General features: G+C 38.1%; 1 protein-coding gene across 3 annotated transcripts in view; it reads left to right on the plus strand.

Moving 5' to 3' along the window:
- The window catches only part of LOC149001800 (uncharacterized), a 46,340-nt gene extending 30,116 nt beyond the window's left edge, over positions 1-16,224 (plus strand). Inside the window, exons 6-9 of one of the 3 annotated variants that reach the window (XM_089136383.1) lie at positions 13,022-13,110; positions 13,265-13,360; positions 13,437-13,507; positions 15,840-16,224. In XM_089136383.1, the coding sequence (XP_088992509.1) occupies positions 13,022-13,110; positions 13,265-13,360; positions 13,437-13,507; positions 15,840-15,960 (377 nt within the window). In that variant the 3' untranslated portion in view covers positions 15,961-16,224. Of the gene's footprint in view, positions 1-13,021; positions 13,111-13,264; positions 13,361-13,436 lie in introns of all 3 variants that reach the window. The other 2 variants (XM_089136381.1, XM_089136382.1) reach the window with 2 other exon arrangements.

Raw genomic sequence — 16,224 nt, forward strand, 5'->3', positions numbered from 1 at the left:
CCATTGGGATGAGTACTGGTGCATGTCGGGGTTTTTAATCCAATGCAAGATCATATAGTAACACACTACATGAAGTTCAGATACTTCCCCTATGGCACAAACCAACTCAGTTTCGTATCCTTCTCTACCTAGGAATGAGAACCCTCATGGACTGGCTACCGTTGTTGGACTCCATTCCCTAACCTTATAGTCATCCACATATTGTTGGGGCGGATGCTCTCATGACCCCTCACGACTCCGGCCGCTCCTTGGATGTCCATGAGTCCAAACCCTAACATAAACAACCCTACCAATACATGATCAACAGTGGACCACTGAATCTCCGCACGGATTGGTTAGCGCTGTAGGATGAAAGAGTCACATCACTATTAACATGGTTCATTCGGCTTCAATTTCTTACTAAAATGGTAGTAGCATGTAAGGGTACCTAATCATGCAATCTAGACTCCCTAGGTATGTCATCCAGCAATCATAGTAGTGCTGGGGGCATCAGTGAGCATGTGTCCCATACCACAACCCTCTGATATCCCAAGCAATGGATCCCGAAATGGATACCCTTCCATCACAACTATATCATATCATCAACCATTATAACATAATCATTCAATCTATATCACAAAGTGATAAAGTATATATAAACATCATTTACAACATACATTCAACTACAATTCAATGACTTCTACAACTATAGCAAGTTACATAAGCAATGAATAATGTAAGAATTAAACAATTCATCATATAGCATGTCATCACATATAAATAAGAAAGTGTGTCCTTACCTGTAAACATGAGCGAGATCTCGCCACTCATAAAAAGCGAGATCTCGACCGAGATGGCTGGATTTTGATCGAGATCTACCAAAATTCTGGCGTAATCTCGATGGGTTTTAGGGCCCTGGTTGGGCTGAAACTTGGTATTTAGCCTATTTAAGGCCTTTTGAACACATTGGTGGCCTTAAATTTGTGAGAAAATAACCCTAAGTATGGCTTCTAAGTCAACCCTATGTGTAAAACTGAAATTCTGTGAAATGCAAGGTTAGACATCATGTAATGTAAAGATATTAAGTAATTCAAGTTATCAACTATCAACTATCAAATACATTAGCATTACACATCAATTATTCAAGTGATCAAACTATCAAATAACTTAAATGTCTTCAAATTTTACAACCATAAGAAGTTTTAGACCTTTAGTTAGTCATAGATCATAATCCATAAGTTCACAATCACAACTCACAAGTCACAAGACTGACAAGAGTACAAGAGTAACAAGATTACGATTTACAACTTACAAAGTTACAACTTACAACTTACAAGACTACAAAACAATAATACTATAAGAGTATCACTTAGAATTCTACATCAACTGATTCTGAACGGTGGCCACATATGACTCATAAGTCAACCCATCATTGTAGTATGTCACATATCGGTTTATATGGAATTGATGTCTCCATGTCAGAATACTAGAGGAATAGCACTCTGGGATAACCGTCAATCATGGGTGGGTGAAAGTGCCATTCATTATGTTGTTCATATTTCTGTTGAGTATGTGGGTAGGGGTTTCTAAACCACTCAGTTAACAACCCACCTTCACTCCCATATGTGTACTCTCCTGGTGTAGGGTCTTGAGGAATAGCATGATCTCCATGAGAAGAATACCCCATGTAATCTGACCCGGTGCTTTGATCCCCGTATATGTACCTCAATGATTGCCAACTATCCAAACTTTGCTGTTGTGAATCATTGTGACCATGATCTAGGCTCATGCTTCCCATGTTTAATTCAAGATCATGCATGCTCGCATCATCATTCGTTTGCCCTTGGTTTGATCTGCTCTTTCTACTCCTAGTATAAGTCCGAGAGATAAGGGAACTGTGGCTCGCATGTGTCGGATGACTTGGACCTGGTGGAGGTGACTCCCTTTGTTGACCTTGACTTCCACTAGCAAACACCACCAGCCTGACTGCCTCAATGACTCGATGGCTGACTTGGGCCACTTGGCCCTCTGGCATCATCGGCATCATCTGAACTCCCACTACTAGACTTCACCGCAATTGTTTCAAGTTGACTAGGTGGCTCCACATGTGGTACAGTTGGTCCTTTTGATGCTGCTATAACAACCTGATCCTCATCAGAAGACACATGCTCAGCCACAACATCTAAGCCCATAACAGCAGCAACAGTAGGATCCGGCTGCCCTCCTGGCCCATCCAGCATTGGGCCACCTCGATCCCTATCCCACTGATATATGACATCATCTTCCTCATCTTCTGCGGGGGGCTCGTGGAATATATCAATCAACTCAATTGGTTCACGATTTCCGTCATCTTGTATGTGCTATACTCTCAATATCATGTTGTAGTGCACATACACTAAGTCCTCGAGCCTTGTACTCCCCAATTTGTTTCGTACCTTACTATGAATGAGCGAGAAGGTGCTCCAGTTCCTCTCGCAACCAGAGGATGAGCAAGTCTGTGAGAGTACTTTAATTGTTATGTGCATAGAACAAAATTCCATCGAAACTTGCGAAATTTCCACCGAAATTTCCCATTTTGAAAAATGCGAAACGAAACTCATGGGGACCAAAAAAAAGTCCTCAGTTTCGATCGAAACTGTCGAAATTTCACCAAAACTTGTTGAAACCTCGAAACCTGTCGAAACTTGGTTCAACCCAGTTGGACCAGCTGGTTCATAAGGAAAAAAATTCCCAAATTTCGTGGGAAACTTGGGAAATTTCATGGAAACTTGGGAAATTTCGTGGAAACCTAGGAAATTTCGTGGAAACTTGGGACTTTTTCCCTGTAAATTTTGTAGTTTTCCCAAATTTTCAATTTTTTTGTTTATTTCATGTTTCCCCAAGTACCCACGACAAATAACCCCCTCCATCAGGACTTCCCTATCCAAAGCGCGTATTCCCTCAGGTTGGTTATCTTAAGCATATTGATGACCAGACTCATAAAGTTACAGTTGTTGATTAACTTGACAACCATAGCATAAAATGTCATGGGATGTCTATGTTCGTTGGTTGGAGGAGAGGATGTTACAGGCATAGTACTACTCAGCTCACAGGATGAATCCACTATTGGCACTCCTCTTAACACTAAGTTGTATTTTCCTTTTATTGTCAACTATTTTGAAGTTAGAAATTATATATTGAATGTTATGTGCTTAAGTAGTTAAGTTTATAATGTACTTTTTTGACAACTCTACATTGATGTTATGTACATTAAATGACATATCTACATTGATTTTTTTAGCAAAATACAACAAATTTATTATTTATACTCTAATTAGCTTAAATACAGGATCCCACCCCAAAATACTCTCTAAAACCTGTCGAAACTTGTACGGAAAAGTCCTCGGTTTCCTTGAAATTTCTCAAGTTTCCACCTAAATTTCCCATTTTCACCCGGTCGAAACTTGAGTTTCCCTCGAATTTTTTACCATGGTTATGTGCCTGAGATTTGGCGCACTAGTTCCATATAGCACCCACTAGTCAGCTGCATAACCAAAAAAAGAATGCATTATGCAAGTAAATCTTAATATTTATAACTTATCAGTTATCATTTACAGAGTTATAGACTTAATGACTTAAAGTAATGGACTATTTACTAGGATCTTTTTTTTTTTTGCCTAGTTGCAATTGCAGAAGGCTTTCCAAAACTCCCAGAGGCATCCCTGAACTCCCTGATTTGTACACCAATTCTTCAATTATTGTGTTATGTATATGCTTAATGAACTAATGCAAGAAGTTGAAGAAACAATTGAATAAGTTCTCACCTCTCCATTAATTGTCCCTTGCATGACGGGATTTGACACAAGCTTCTCCACCATGTCTTGCACCGCATTCATCAACCTTACATTAAGCCCCAGATCATTCTTGTAATGGTATTTTGGGTTGAGGTAGTAAGCTTGCATTGTGGAAATAAAAAAATTGGGTAGTGATTTGGTTGTTTACTTGTTTATAAATTATAAGTTATAACTTATAACTTATAACAAATTAAGAATGTAAATTAAAGTATACAACAAAAACTTAAAGACTTAAAAGTGACTCACCAGCCAAGTGCAAAGGATGCATCAAGTGCATCTCCCATCTATCATCGATGATCCTCTCGTAGGATTTGAAGGAGCTAGGGGCAGCAGCTCTAACCAACTCTTTCATTTGTTGGAGGGCAGCCTATATGTGGTGCATTGTGGGCTTCTTCTCCGAATCCACCATCCTTAAAACAAACACAATAGGCTCTATAATGCCCACTGTCCTATTCAACTACCTTCAAAAGGAATCATCATCAATGGTTTGTTGGACTAGTACTGCATCAGGATGGCTAGATCCACGCCAATTAAACCACTCCTCACTTGCAAACATGTGCCGTAGACCCACCACTTTCTTTTGGAAGCTTTTCAGAGCTACATAGTTGGTGGCAAATCTAGTCAATCCAGGTCTGACTAAATCACCCTTACAGTGGTTCCTCATCATCTTCAGCACATAACCATGATTATAAATAAAATTACTTACCCTTCTAGCCCTGTCAACCACAGCATTGATTGACTTTCTTTTCCCCAAATCCTTCAATTTAAGATCAATTAAATGTGCTACACATGGTGTCCAAAAGAGGTGGATCCTGCTACTCTTTTTCTTTATCAACATTTCACCAGCTTTTTTGAAGTTAGCACCGTTATCTGTGACAATTTGGATAACATTCTTTGGCCCTACCTCGAGGACCATCTCCCTAAGAAGCTTGTAAAGGTAGTCAGCATCTTTAATTTTGTCTAAGGCATCCACTGACTTAAGGAAGGTTGTCTTGCATTGCAACTCAACATGAAATTAATGATGGACTGTCTAATAGGACCAGTCCATCCATCAGCCATCACAATAACACCATATGTACTCCATTTTTTCTTTAATGAACCAATGTATTCCTCCACCTCTTGCTTTACCTTTGGTAAATATTTATTCATTACTTCCCAAGCTGTTGGGCCTTTAACCCCTACACCTGCCCTAGCAACTACATTGATCATCCCTTGATAGTATGTTGGTTTGGCTACATTGGCTGCAATGTTGTTGTAGAGCATGAATTTATTGATTGCCAACCTAGCTTCCTCCTCCCTACTGCCTTCTTTACCTCCAACAAACATTTATGGAATGCTTCTTTGATAGATGTCTTGATGCTTGAAGAGGGAGGGGTCTTGGTCAAATGTGGCATCATAATGTCTAGTCTTCCTCCTCCTTTCGGTCCTCTCACTTCCATGAAAATTATGTCTAGGTGGCATGGATGCCCCTGACCCCGAACCACCTGCTCCTCTTGTCTGTTCATATTGCCTCAAATTTTCAGAATGTGAGAACTGTCTGCTAGCTTCCATCTATCTCCTCTCGGCCTGTGACTCAACACCCATAACCCTCCTCTCCTAATCGTCGTCTGACTCCTCATCAACATCAACAAAAGGTCTAGCTAGCACTGTATCCTCAAATTCCCTTTGCTTTCGTGCCATCTCCTCCTTTTTTTTTTTTTTTCTCTCCCTTTAAAGTTGTTGCAATTACTTTTTGCACTTCATAAGGAACCGTGGGACACTGGAAACATCTTTGTAGCCACCAGCCAAATGTTGCTTTAATTTGGTTGAACCACCAGAATTCAAAGTCTTGAGGCAATACTTGCATCGGGATTTTTTCTTGTCGCAGGTTAGTGGATCCCCATGTTGCCAAGCAATGTCCTGAGTCTCACTACCAGTGCCACCACTCCCATTAGTTGCCATTTAAGATACAAGTCTACAACACTAAAATACATACATGAATGTCCCCAAATAATCATTAGAATAATTTTTAGATAAATAAAAACATGTAAAAACAACTTATAAAACGACAAAACACACACTTTGTTCTAAGATAACATATATACATGCTCAAATAGACATGTTTGTATTTTTAAAATAAACTACATAATATGAACATCATTTAAAAAATAAAAAAAAAGATAGTTTTTTAATAAAATATTATTTTTTATAATTATTTTATGTAAAAACAATTTATAAAACAACAAAATACACTTTGTTTGAAGATAACATATATACAATGCTCAAATTGTCATGTTTGTAGTTTTAAAATAAACTACATAATATAAGCATCATTTAAAAAAAAAAAAAAAAAAAAAAAAAGATAATGTTTTAATAAAATATTATTTTTCATGATTATTTAAATAAAAAAATACAATAAGCATGATAATCAAAATATGAATACATGTGATTGTAGCCCTCTCAATATAGTTTAACATAAGTGATAATCACATTCATATCATAAGTATTTTTTTATAACTTATAATTTTAAATTTTTAGATAATATATTTTTTAAATACGAAAATTCAAAATAATAATAATAATAATAACAGAAAATTAAATTTTTCCATGAAAGTGTAGATCAAAGCTTGATCATCAATATATATTTATACTACACTCACACACCCATTGTAAAACCTTCTATTTAAAAGAATTCAAATTTGGGGGAAATTCTTACCTTTGTTGAAGATCACTTGAAATAGGCTTGAATCTGTTGTTGTAGATGTGTTAATGATGTTTAGAAGTTGAATCCCCAACAAATTCTGTCCAAAAATCGACTTTTCTGGCCAAAAATGCACATACAACAAGAGAGAGGCTTGAGAGAGGCTCGAGAGAGGCGAGATAGGCCTCTCTCGAGTGAGACAGGGCTTTTAAACCCCCTAAAGAGGTGGTTGGACCACCTTTGGCGAGGTCTCCCATCTCTCCACTCTTGCCTCTCATCTCGTCTCGCTATCTCAGGATAGCAAGATATCTCACAAGATCTCCCACCATGCCTGTAAATATGTAAAAGCTTACTAGAATGCAAATAAACTTCACCCACAACACTTCTAATAAACTCAGAGATCACCTAAATATATAGTTGCAAAAATACATAAAAGACATGAGTCAAATCAGAGCAAATACCAACTTCACAGAGCTACTGTGACTCAGCCAGTTGCTTGGGTCGGTTGGTTAGGCAATCGACCACCATTAGCGACCGCCCCTGTTACATACTACTTCTAAGTCCGAAATTCCGACTTTTGATCTCCTAATTTTAATTCAGTTTTGGGAAGATTTAAATCTGAATTAATTTTTAAGGAGTCTACAACACCAGCACGAACAACCTAAAATTATGAAGATTCAATATTCAAATCATCTCCTTCGATTAGATCTATCCTTTATTTGAATGCAAGGATTCGTTTCCGGATAGGATCTAATCAAATTCACTAATGGGGAATAGAACCAATACAATTCAATCACCACCAACCTAAAGGGGAATAGATCCACATCATTCCAAGAGATGAGGAAAGAAAATAGAGTGGGAATCACTTACCTCTACTAGATTCGCAAAACGGATGAAGGATTGGATCTTCTTCGCAAACCACACTTCTCTCACCTTCCAGCACGTGTTCTCTACCTCCTAACCATCCACAACATCAATCCCGAATAGAATAATAAGTAAAAAGGTCGGGGTTTACTATATATATGGAATTGGGGGCAAATTAGGGCAAAAATCTCGCAAGCAGACCTGACGGTTGCTTGGGGCGGTTGATTGGCCAATCAACCGCCTTAAGCAACCGCCCCTTGTGACTTTTCATTAGTTGGGTGCTTTGCTCAAGGGGTTGATCCCCAACTCAAACCTAACCCTAGACAACATGTGGGGGAGTTCTTACCTTGATCCCGAACATCTTCAGACACCTCTTAACTCCTACTGGTGATCCATTTTCCCAGTAGGGCAGGTTCTTCATCAGCAGAATCCAGATCCATGGACTCAAGATATGGATCATCGACTTCAATGTGGATACTCCACAATTTATTCCGGCTTGACCTTCGGGTTATTGGACATGTAATACGGATCTCGGGTTAGAAATACGGGGGTTGTTACAATAATTGCCATACGGGCTAGACTTTGAAAGAATTGAGGACTCAATTTCTAACTCAAATTAAGACTTCTTAACCAACTAGGGCTCTAGAATTAAGTGGGAATTAAACTTCAGCAACTAAATTGGGCTGAAAATGCCCAAAATACTCCTCCTAGAGGGTTCAACTAGCCTAGGGAGGCTTCTTAGGTGCATCTTGTTGGCCCCACTTAGGGTTTCGGCCAAGGGGCAATTTCATGTTCACATCACTTCCACATTCCCTCCCTCAACCCTCTATCCTTAGATTATGATCTTCCTTGTTCTCCTCCACTGCTCCATCATCCTTGTCTGAAATTCCTAATCTCAACCTTCATTACTTTCCCATCTATCTGATGGCCTTTCAACCCGAGCCTTCTGCCCAACAGCCACCCTTGCACCCTGATATGAACAATGGTTCACCCTGTGGCCGAAATCTTGGAGTGGGGCCCAAGGCCACTCCAAAGTGGCGCATCTAGGGCAGGCCGAACCCTCTTAAATCTGATTATTTGAAAAAGATTAATTGAGTTGAAGGATCAAGGCCTTGTTGAGGGGGCCAAAGTTGAGTCAAGAATTTGAGAGTTTTCTTCAAAGATCAGCACCTACCTTCAGCTCTAGTACTCTTCTTCCAGTCTTCAGCAAATTCAAGAATCTACAGAAGCTTCCATGTAAGTACAGCAGCCCCACCCATTCCCTCACTTCTCAAACCCATTGCACCCCTCCCCAAGCCCTTCCTCTGCCTGCACAAAACCCTAAACCCCTCCCCCTTGCTGTCACACCTCTGGCAGCAGCTTCCCCAAACCCTGACAGCCCCTAAAACCCTCCTCCAGCCCCTCCCCCACCACTCCTCTACCTTGCTGCCTGGTCTTTCCTTCTTGTTTCTTCATCACAACCCTCCCCTTCAAAAAAAAAAAAAAAAAAAAAAAAAAAAAAAAGGAGAGAAAAGAAAAGAAAAGAAAAATTCAAAGATTGCCCAAGATCTTCTCACTCCGGCAGAAAATCCATTAAACCTATAAATTCAATAGTTTCACCCAAAAGATTTATCCTATTCCTCCCCATCCCAACCGCAAGCTTCCCTTTCCTCTCCCATCTTATCTAGGGTAAGCTGGATACCCTATTACCAAGTAAACCATCCCATCTTGGGTTTTAAAAACCCTAACCCATCCCACATTTCTCTGTTAATGAAATTCTTCAACCCATCTAGTTTTGTTAAATCAAGAAAACCAGTTTTAAATAATCAAAACAGTAGCTGAACTTGAAAAGAAAAGAGAGAAGAAGAAGAAGAAGAAAGAGAAGAGAGGTGAAGAACTAGTAGAGAAGACCTGTGATTCTAGCTAAAGAGCCTAGAATCGCAAGATGCATATATTTATAGTTTTTAAGAGATCTAATACAACTTGAGAAACAAGAAAACTGTCCTCTAAAAAAGGAAATAAAAAAATACAGCTTAAAGACAAAACTTACTAATTTTCTAACTCCTAAAATCTGTCCAAAATAGAAAGTTCTGAAAATAGAAACTAGCACCAAAATAGAAAGTGATGAAAAAGGCAGCTGCTGCCAAGGCTTTCGCATCAAGGCAACAACATTGGAGTCTCTGCGCAATTCTCAACAAATCTTATCCAAACCTTCCCAACTAATTTTAGGGACATCCTTGGTATTTGAAGATCATCCCATTGAGTTTTGGAGATTATAGTTGTTAAGGCGTTGCCTAGGCGTCCAGGCGCGTGTCGCCTTATTGTTAGCCCATAAGGCAGTCGCCTTGGGGTTTAAGGTGTTGCCTTAGGCACCTCGGACTCCCTGGACCCCTAGGCTACCGACTTTTTGATTTTTTAAAATCAAATATCTAAAATGCCAAATCAAAGGCAGAGAATTAATTGGCAATTAGATTCCGATTGGAAATTAACGATTGGCTGGAACTAATATGCATACTTACAGTGATGCTACATGGGATCAAATTGTTACATTAACCAAAAAAGAAAAAGAAAAAAATATTGAATGCTCAAGTCTAAAGCCCTTAAACTGTCGTTGCTCTCTTCCTATAGACGATGATCGAGAGTTTGACACATCAGTGACCACCACTTTCCAGCTCAGAGGTTTGCGGCAACCAAGCGGTAGGTGCTTCTACTTTCTCCAGCGACTTCTTTCTTCTTCGTTTTCCTTCTTTCTTTTCTAAAAAATCTGGTACAAACTAGTTGTAGGCTTGTAGCACCTGCAGTCTTAAGTTGCAAAAGCACTTCGATAGGTGCTTCTACTCTCCCCCCGATGACTTCTTTCTTCTTCTTTTTCCTTTTTTTATTCCTAAAAAAATTTGGTACAAACTAGTTGCAGCAACACTCCGGCGAAGAGAATAACATCGTCTATTCATCTTAGGTGAAGGACGAGGTTGCTAATGTTGTTTTCTTCTTTTTCTACCCCCCCGGTAATCTGTGATTTTGTTAAGTCTAATAATCTTAACAAAATCAATCATCAATTTGCCTTGAACTCTGGTGATCTTTTGGGTGTTTGCTCACCGTCTTCTCAGGCAATGATATGTCTTCGGCAATTTTTTTCCGAACTCAGTTTCTAGAAATGCTTAATCAATATGTTCTACGCTTAGGGACTTCCTATGACTTGTTATTGAATACCATCATGCTCTAATAGTTGCTTTTGAGATTCTCTTAGTTTCTTCATTTTGAAAAAGAATTAGAAGACACTCAGGTGCTAGTTAATTGCTAGGTGTGGTTTGTAGTATGTTTATTGACTTAAGGTGGGTTGATTTTAGTTCTTTTATTATATAAGATATGATAAATTTATAATGAACTAGAGTGTATAGTATGAAGTGTACACTCAAAATTTCACTTAAAAGGCCTTGACCACCTCAAAACCGCCTTGTAGGGAGCCTCATTGAATCATCGCCTCAACTGGCCCAAACTGCCTCACATTGCCTTGTCACCGTGATAACTATGTTGGAGATGTGTTGCTGGAAGATTCAGGGCAAACCCTAATTTTTAGAGAATCTTTCCATCCCTAAAATTGGGTTTACATCACACCTGGTATCCAACTCTAGAACTGTGCATTGGTTGGGCAATTCCTTGGAATTTAGCCCTCTTTCAATGTTGTCAAAGCATCTTTATCCAAGCAATGGAGGGTCTAAGGCTTTCTAGATGTTACCTTCTCAACAACAAACTCTTACTTTTCAAATTTCCCTCCTTGTTGGCCAAAGAATTTGCACTTGATGGAGCTCCTTGGCATGTTAGCAACAAACAAACTTCCTTTGTCAATGGGAGCCATCTTCCAAGCTTCGCAAGATAGACTTCATTTCGACCCGCTGTGGATCATTTTACCATATCCACCCCCCTTGAATATTAGAACAAAGAATGTCTCAGCAGAGTAGGCTCGGTGTTAGGAACTCCTCTCCAATTGGAGATCCGCATTGTTAGATTGGACAGACTTTCCTTTGCCCCAATTTACGTAGTCTTCTTGACGAACTCCACACCCAACCTCTGTTGATGAAGAAAGCCAAGAAAACCACGGCTTGTTCTCCCACAAGAGTCTTAATTCTTTATTCAACTCAGTCTAGGTTTACAATGAGGGAAATGGCTTATTTATGACCTTATATTAAAAAAGAAAGAATTTGACTCTAACTAGGAAATAGAGATAGACTCGACTAGGGTTTCCTTTATAGACTAGGATTCCCTTAACATTTAGTTAAATAACAGCTGCATAATTTAAATAATCTAACTTATACTAAAAGACTTAATTATGCTTAAGGAATCTTTATTTAAAATTGATACCCAATGGCACTAGTCACCAATTAACTAACTCAAACATGGACTTGAAAATAGAAAATTAAAACAAAAAATCTTGAAATAAAATAATCAAGGACCTTGTTCATTATGAAATTATTGTTGCCCCCCCCCCCCCTCCCCCTCAGATCTAACAGTGTTAAGAAACCGTTACAGTTGAAGGTTTAATGTTTATTTTGTCCTCCTAAAATTAAGAAGTCAAAACATAATATTGTCCTTATTTAGAAGAAGAAGAAGAAAGAAAAAAAAATCAAGTATCAATTTTAGAGTTGTATTCTTATTATTTTGAATTCCAAAGAAAGATTACTTAAATTATTTTTTTCTGCTAAGAAAAGGAACTTCCTAAAATTGATAACGCCTAATTAGATAGTAAATAAATGAAAACCAAATGGAAGTGGGAACTTACTTAAAATGGATAACGTCCAATCGGAAAGTAAGTAACAAAATAAAAAAATAACACTAAATTGAAAAGTAAATATAAAAAAAGCTAAAAAATAAGAACCCACCAAATTAGGGTTTATTTCCTACTCCCTAATGTAATAATGTAATAATGTAATTTAATATAAAATGTAAATAAGTAGAATAAAACCTTAGGGGTTATTTTGGGATATTTAAATAAATAAAAATTGCCACGTCATCACTTAACTAATGGAGTTTAACGGTAGGGGAGCAACAACAATTACAGGTAAAGTCTAAGGTTGGATTAGTAATTTTAAAAAGTATAGGGGATAAAATAGTAATTAAGCTATAGTATAGGAGGGCAACAATAATCAACTACTTAAGACGAAAAAAATGAGCAACTTGCCCCTACAGGGGTTTGGCCAGCCCGAAGTACGCCATTTTGGTTGGGCCTTGTGGCCCAAACCAGGGTTTCAGCCAGGGGGCGGGTTTGTGCTTACATCATGGGTGAGAGGCCCTAGGGTGAGATAGCTCACTATCCCTATCCCTGTCCCCATTTCTTGGATATTCCCTTCTTATCTTTCTGTGTTTCTTCTTTCATAGTAAACTGGAAAGCAAGAAACAAATAGTTCAGTTATTCAGTTTTTTCATTTTTATTGTGTTGATCCTGGCTGCTATGTATCTCCTGCTGCGTCCTAGTTCAAGTTCACCTTTGCATTAACTGATCTCATTATCAAAGCATATCGATATATGCCTAAGTAAAATAAATATCGATTCCCAGATTCAGTTTTAGTTTTTTACCATAACCAACTGTTGATATACATGTCCAGTTTGTTCAGTTTCATGCTGTGCATCCAACGATACTAGAGCAAATAGGAAGTCCCTGAATTAAATCTTTTTCCATTTTATTTTACAGCTCTTCGTTCTGCAGTTCAGGCATTTCGTCGTGAAGAAGAGATGCTATCCAGCCGTTCATTAAAAAGAAGAAGGGACAGACTTGAACAGGTTTGTCTTTTTTGGGTCTTTACCTTAGAAATTGTTAAGAAGGACCAAGATATGGGGGTGTCTGACAGGATATTACATAATTAGCATATAGTTTCTAGTTAAAATGTTCTCATGTAGGGCATTGACTCTTGAAATTTATTCCTCATTCTTGCAGGACAAGTGTGATTATGGTGATCCATTTCCTGTTGAAACTTCAAGGGGTAAAGGTGTTCAGTTTCCATTTACTGTCACTGATAGGGTTATTATAAAGGTAGTTTATAGAGACCTCTTTCTATTCTTGCTTATTTTGAAGTTATAATATAACATGTGCCAAGAATATCAAGCAGGGGAACAAGAGGACGCCACAACGGTTTGTTGGACGTGAGGCTGTTGTAACAACACAATGCTTGAATGGATGGTTTGTAATTTCCCTGGATTTGCCTTTTTTCCATTTCATGATTGCTTATTATGGTCTATATTTTTTCATCACTATTTGTAGGGTTATGCACCAAATAAATGGAGTAATACAATACTTTTACTTCGCATGTTTAAATGAAATATACATCTACTGAACTGATTTTTGAATATGATACCAAGTCTCTAAGCCTTTTAATTTGTACAGTCATTGATGTATTTACTCCATCATCAATTTGTTCCCTTTATTTTATATTTCATATATTTCCTGCCATTGCTGTCCATGGTTCGAAATTTCAGTTCTTTTGGTCAAACTTTTACTGGAAGATTTCAGTTTCTACCCGGCTCTCGATGCATGTCCAGTTCACAATGTATTCCAGTTTATAGGTCAAAGTCTCAGTAGGTTTGGGTTGTACTATTTTGTTTCGCTGTTGCAGTACAACCACTTGGTATAAAAGCAAGAAGTCAGTTGAATGGGTATTTTACAAGTTTCAACTTGAGTTTGGCCATCCCTCCTCCAACTCTTACTGGAACAACTTTTTAGAAATACAGGTTTTCTATAAGCCAGTGATGGGTGTATTGGGTTTGATTAGCATAACTCTTAATATTATTCTTCTTTCCACAGCAATATGATGATCAGTCACAGGCCATGACATTTTTCATGTATAGCATATTTATCTTTCCATGCCTCCAACCACCCTATCAGTCCTCTCCACCAAGCAACAACAGTGGATGCACATTTGCATCATTTTCTCAACCTGGTGATCTATATCTGACGTGGGTTTTCCTAGAGAATGTGGATAGTGAAACATCAGGCTTTTGGGAACTTGTGAGTTGTGATGGGCTTCGAGCGCTTCTTCCAATATATCATGACATTCCATCTTTGTGATTGAATAGGATTGTTAAAGGAATGGTTTTGTTGGCAACAAGAATCTCTATCATCTTTTAATCTGACCCAGAGCGTGGAACTTCAGCTTATTTATACCTTGGAAGTGAAGTCAGTTACGTCTTGAACCTTGTTGCTGTCTTTGCAAAATAAAAATTTGATCACTTTAATTATCCAGAAAATGTAGTTGAGCTCCACTAAGCTGGCATAACTTAATTTCCTTGTGCATTTAGTGGATTGCGCCAGATGAACAGAACACAGGTTAAATCGGCAACCAAGTTTACTTCAGACCTAGCATAGAAAATTGCAAAACTATGAATAACACTTCTGGATGTAATTTTCTGAAAAATGTATCAAGTTAATTCTGAGTTTATTGAAGTGCCATTTTGTAAAAAATTGCTCATTTTCTTTGCGACGCATAAAACAGGAGACTCAGCATATACTAATATGCCAGAACTGGCAAAGTTTGAATCTCCTTAGGCTGACTTGACCTCTTTCCGAATCTGGGATATGGCTCTTCTGGTTGGTGGCATATTTTTGACAGATTTGATGGCTAGCTGGGTGGATGTCCACTGGATAAGTTGTCCCAAAATATGGGCTAAACTTGGAACATCTTCGATACCTAATCATTGGGTGTCCACTGCATCAGTTTCGAGTCTATGCCTTCATTTCCCAGCATAATTGAATGGAACCCATTCCAAGAGTGTCCATCCCTTTCTTGGCTCCAGAGTACTGTTACATTGTTTGGAAAATTCATCCCTCAAATTTTCCATATTGAATGATGAGTCATTCACCTCAATTTTCACCTATATCTAATTTTGGTAGTTGGTGTAGTAATGCACGTATAGAATACTACACGCTTGCAGCACTCGAGGCATGCAATAAACTTTTGTCTCCTTTTTGACTGTTCAATAGCCTTGCAGGTGCAAAACATTCATATTGGTAGGTTATTCAGTTTCAGACTAGATGGCATTAAATTTTAGTCTTGGTGGAAAGGCACTGTCGTGGTATATGGTTATGGAAAAACATAATTCTCGGATGATGTTTAGACATTGACATGAAATAGAATATGCATTAAAGCTTACCAGCTACAGTATTTCTTTCTTTTGTGTTACTTCAGGATCATTCATTGAATATTTCTTTCCCATATGCTGTCATTTGTTTATTTTATGGTTCAGTTTTTATGCATTGACCTTACATTTTTCTTTGAATAAGCGAGCACAGCACAGCTATCAGTAGACTGATGGAAACAATATGAAACATGTTGTTGCATCAAATTTCATGGCTTCCCGTTGGTATAGAAAACAGAAATTGGAGAAAGGAAAATTTACAGGCTTAGTCTTTTTCTCTTTATGTGCATTCTTTTGTTAATGACGTGGAATTGATTTGTCAAGGTTGAATTTACTAGCATTACGTTTGGTTCCTCTTTAATCTCAAAAAATTTCTGAAGGTATGTGGTGAAGACATTAGACAATGCAGAGAGTGTCAAACTGCAGTACCGTTCGTTGGCCAAGGTCTCAGATAATCCTTCTCCAAACACCATCTCAGGCATGAAAACTAACTGGCTTTGAGCAATTATATGTAAACAAAATAGAGATAGCTTTGAGCAATGATGTGTGTAAACAAAATAGAGATGGCTTCAGGGTATTGAATTCGACTCGTATGCTGAAAAGGTTTGGTATTTGACCAATCTGTTGATTAGTGATATACTGGGGATGTAAATTACCAAAGCCCCACAGGAGGCCATTTAGTAGATTTTAGAATTGGATCATAATTTGAACATCTTGTAATTATTTTCATGGGAAATATATTACATCCTGCAGGTGTTTGTATGA

Source organism: Hakea prostrata, chromosome 10 (genome assembly GCF_041222555.1).
Source record: "Hakea prostrata isolate BN-2017 chromosome 10, UWA_Hpros_2, whole genome shotgun sequence".
Classification (NCBI taxonomy): domain Eukaryota; kingdom Viridiplantae; phylum Streptophyta; class Magnoliopsida; order Proteales; family Proteaceae; genus Hakea; species Hakea prostrata.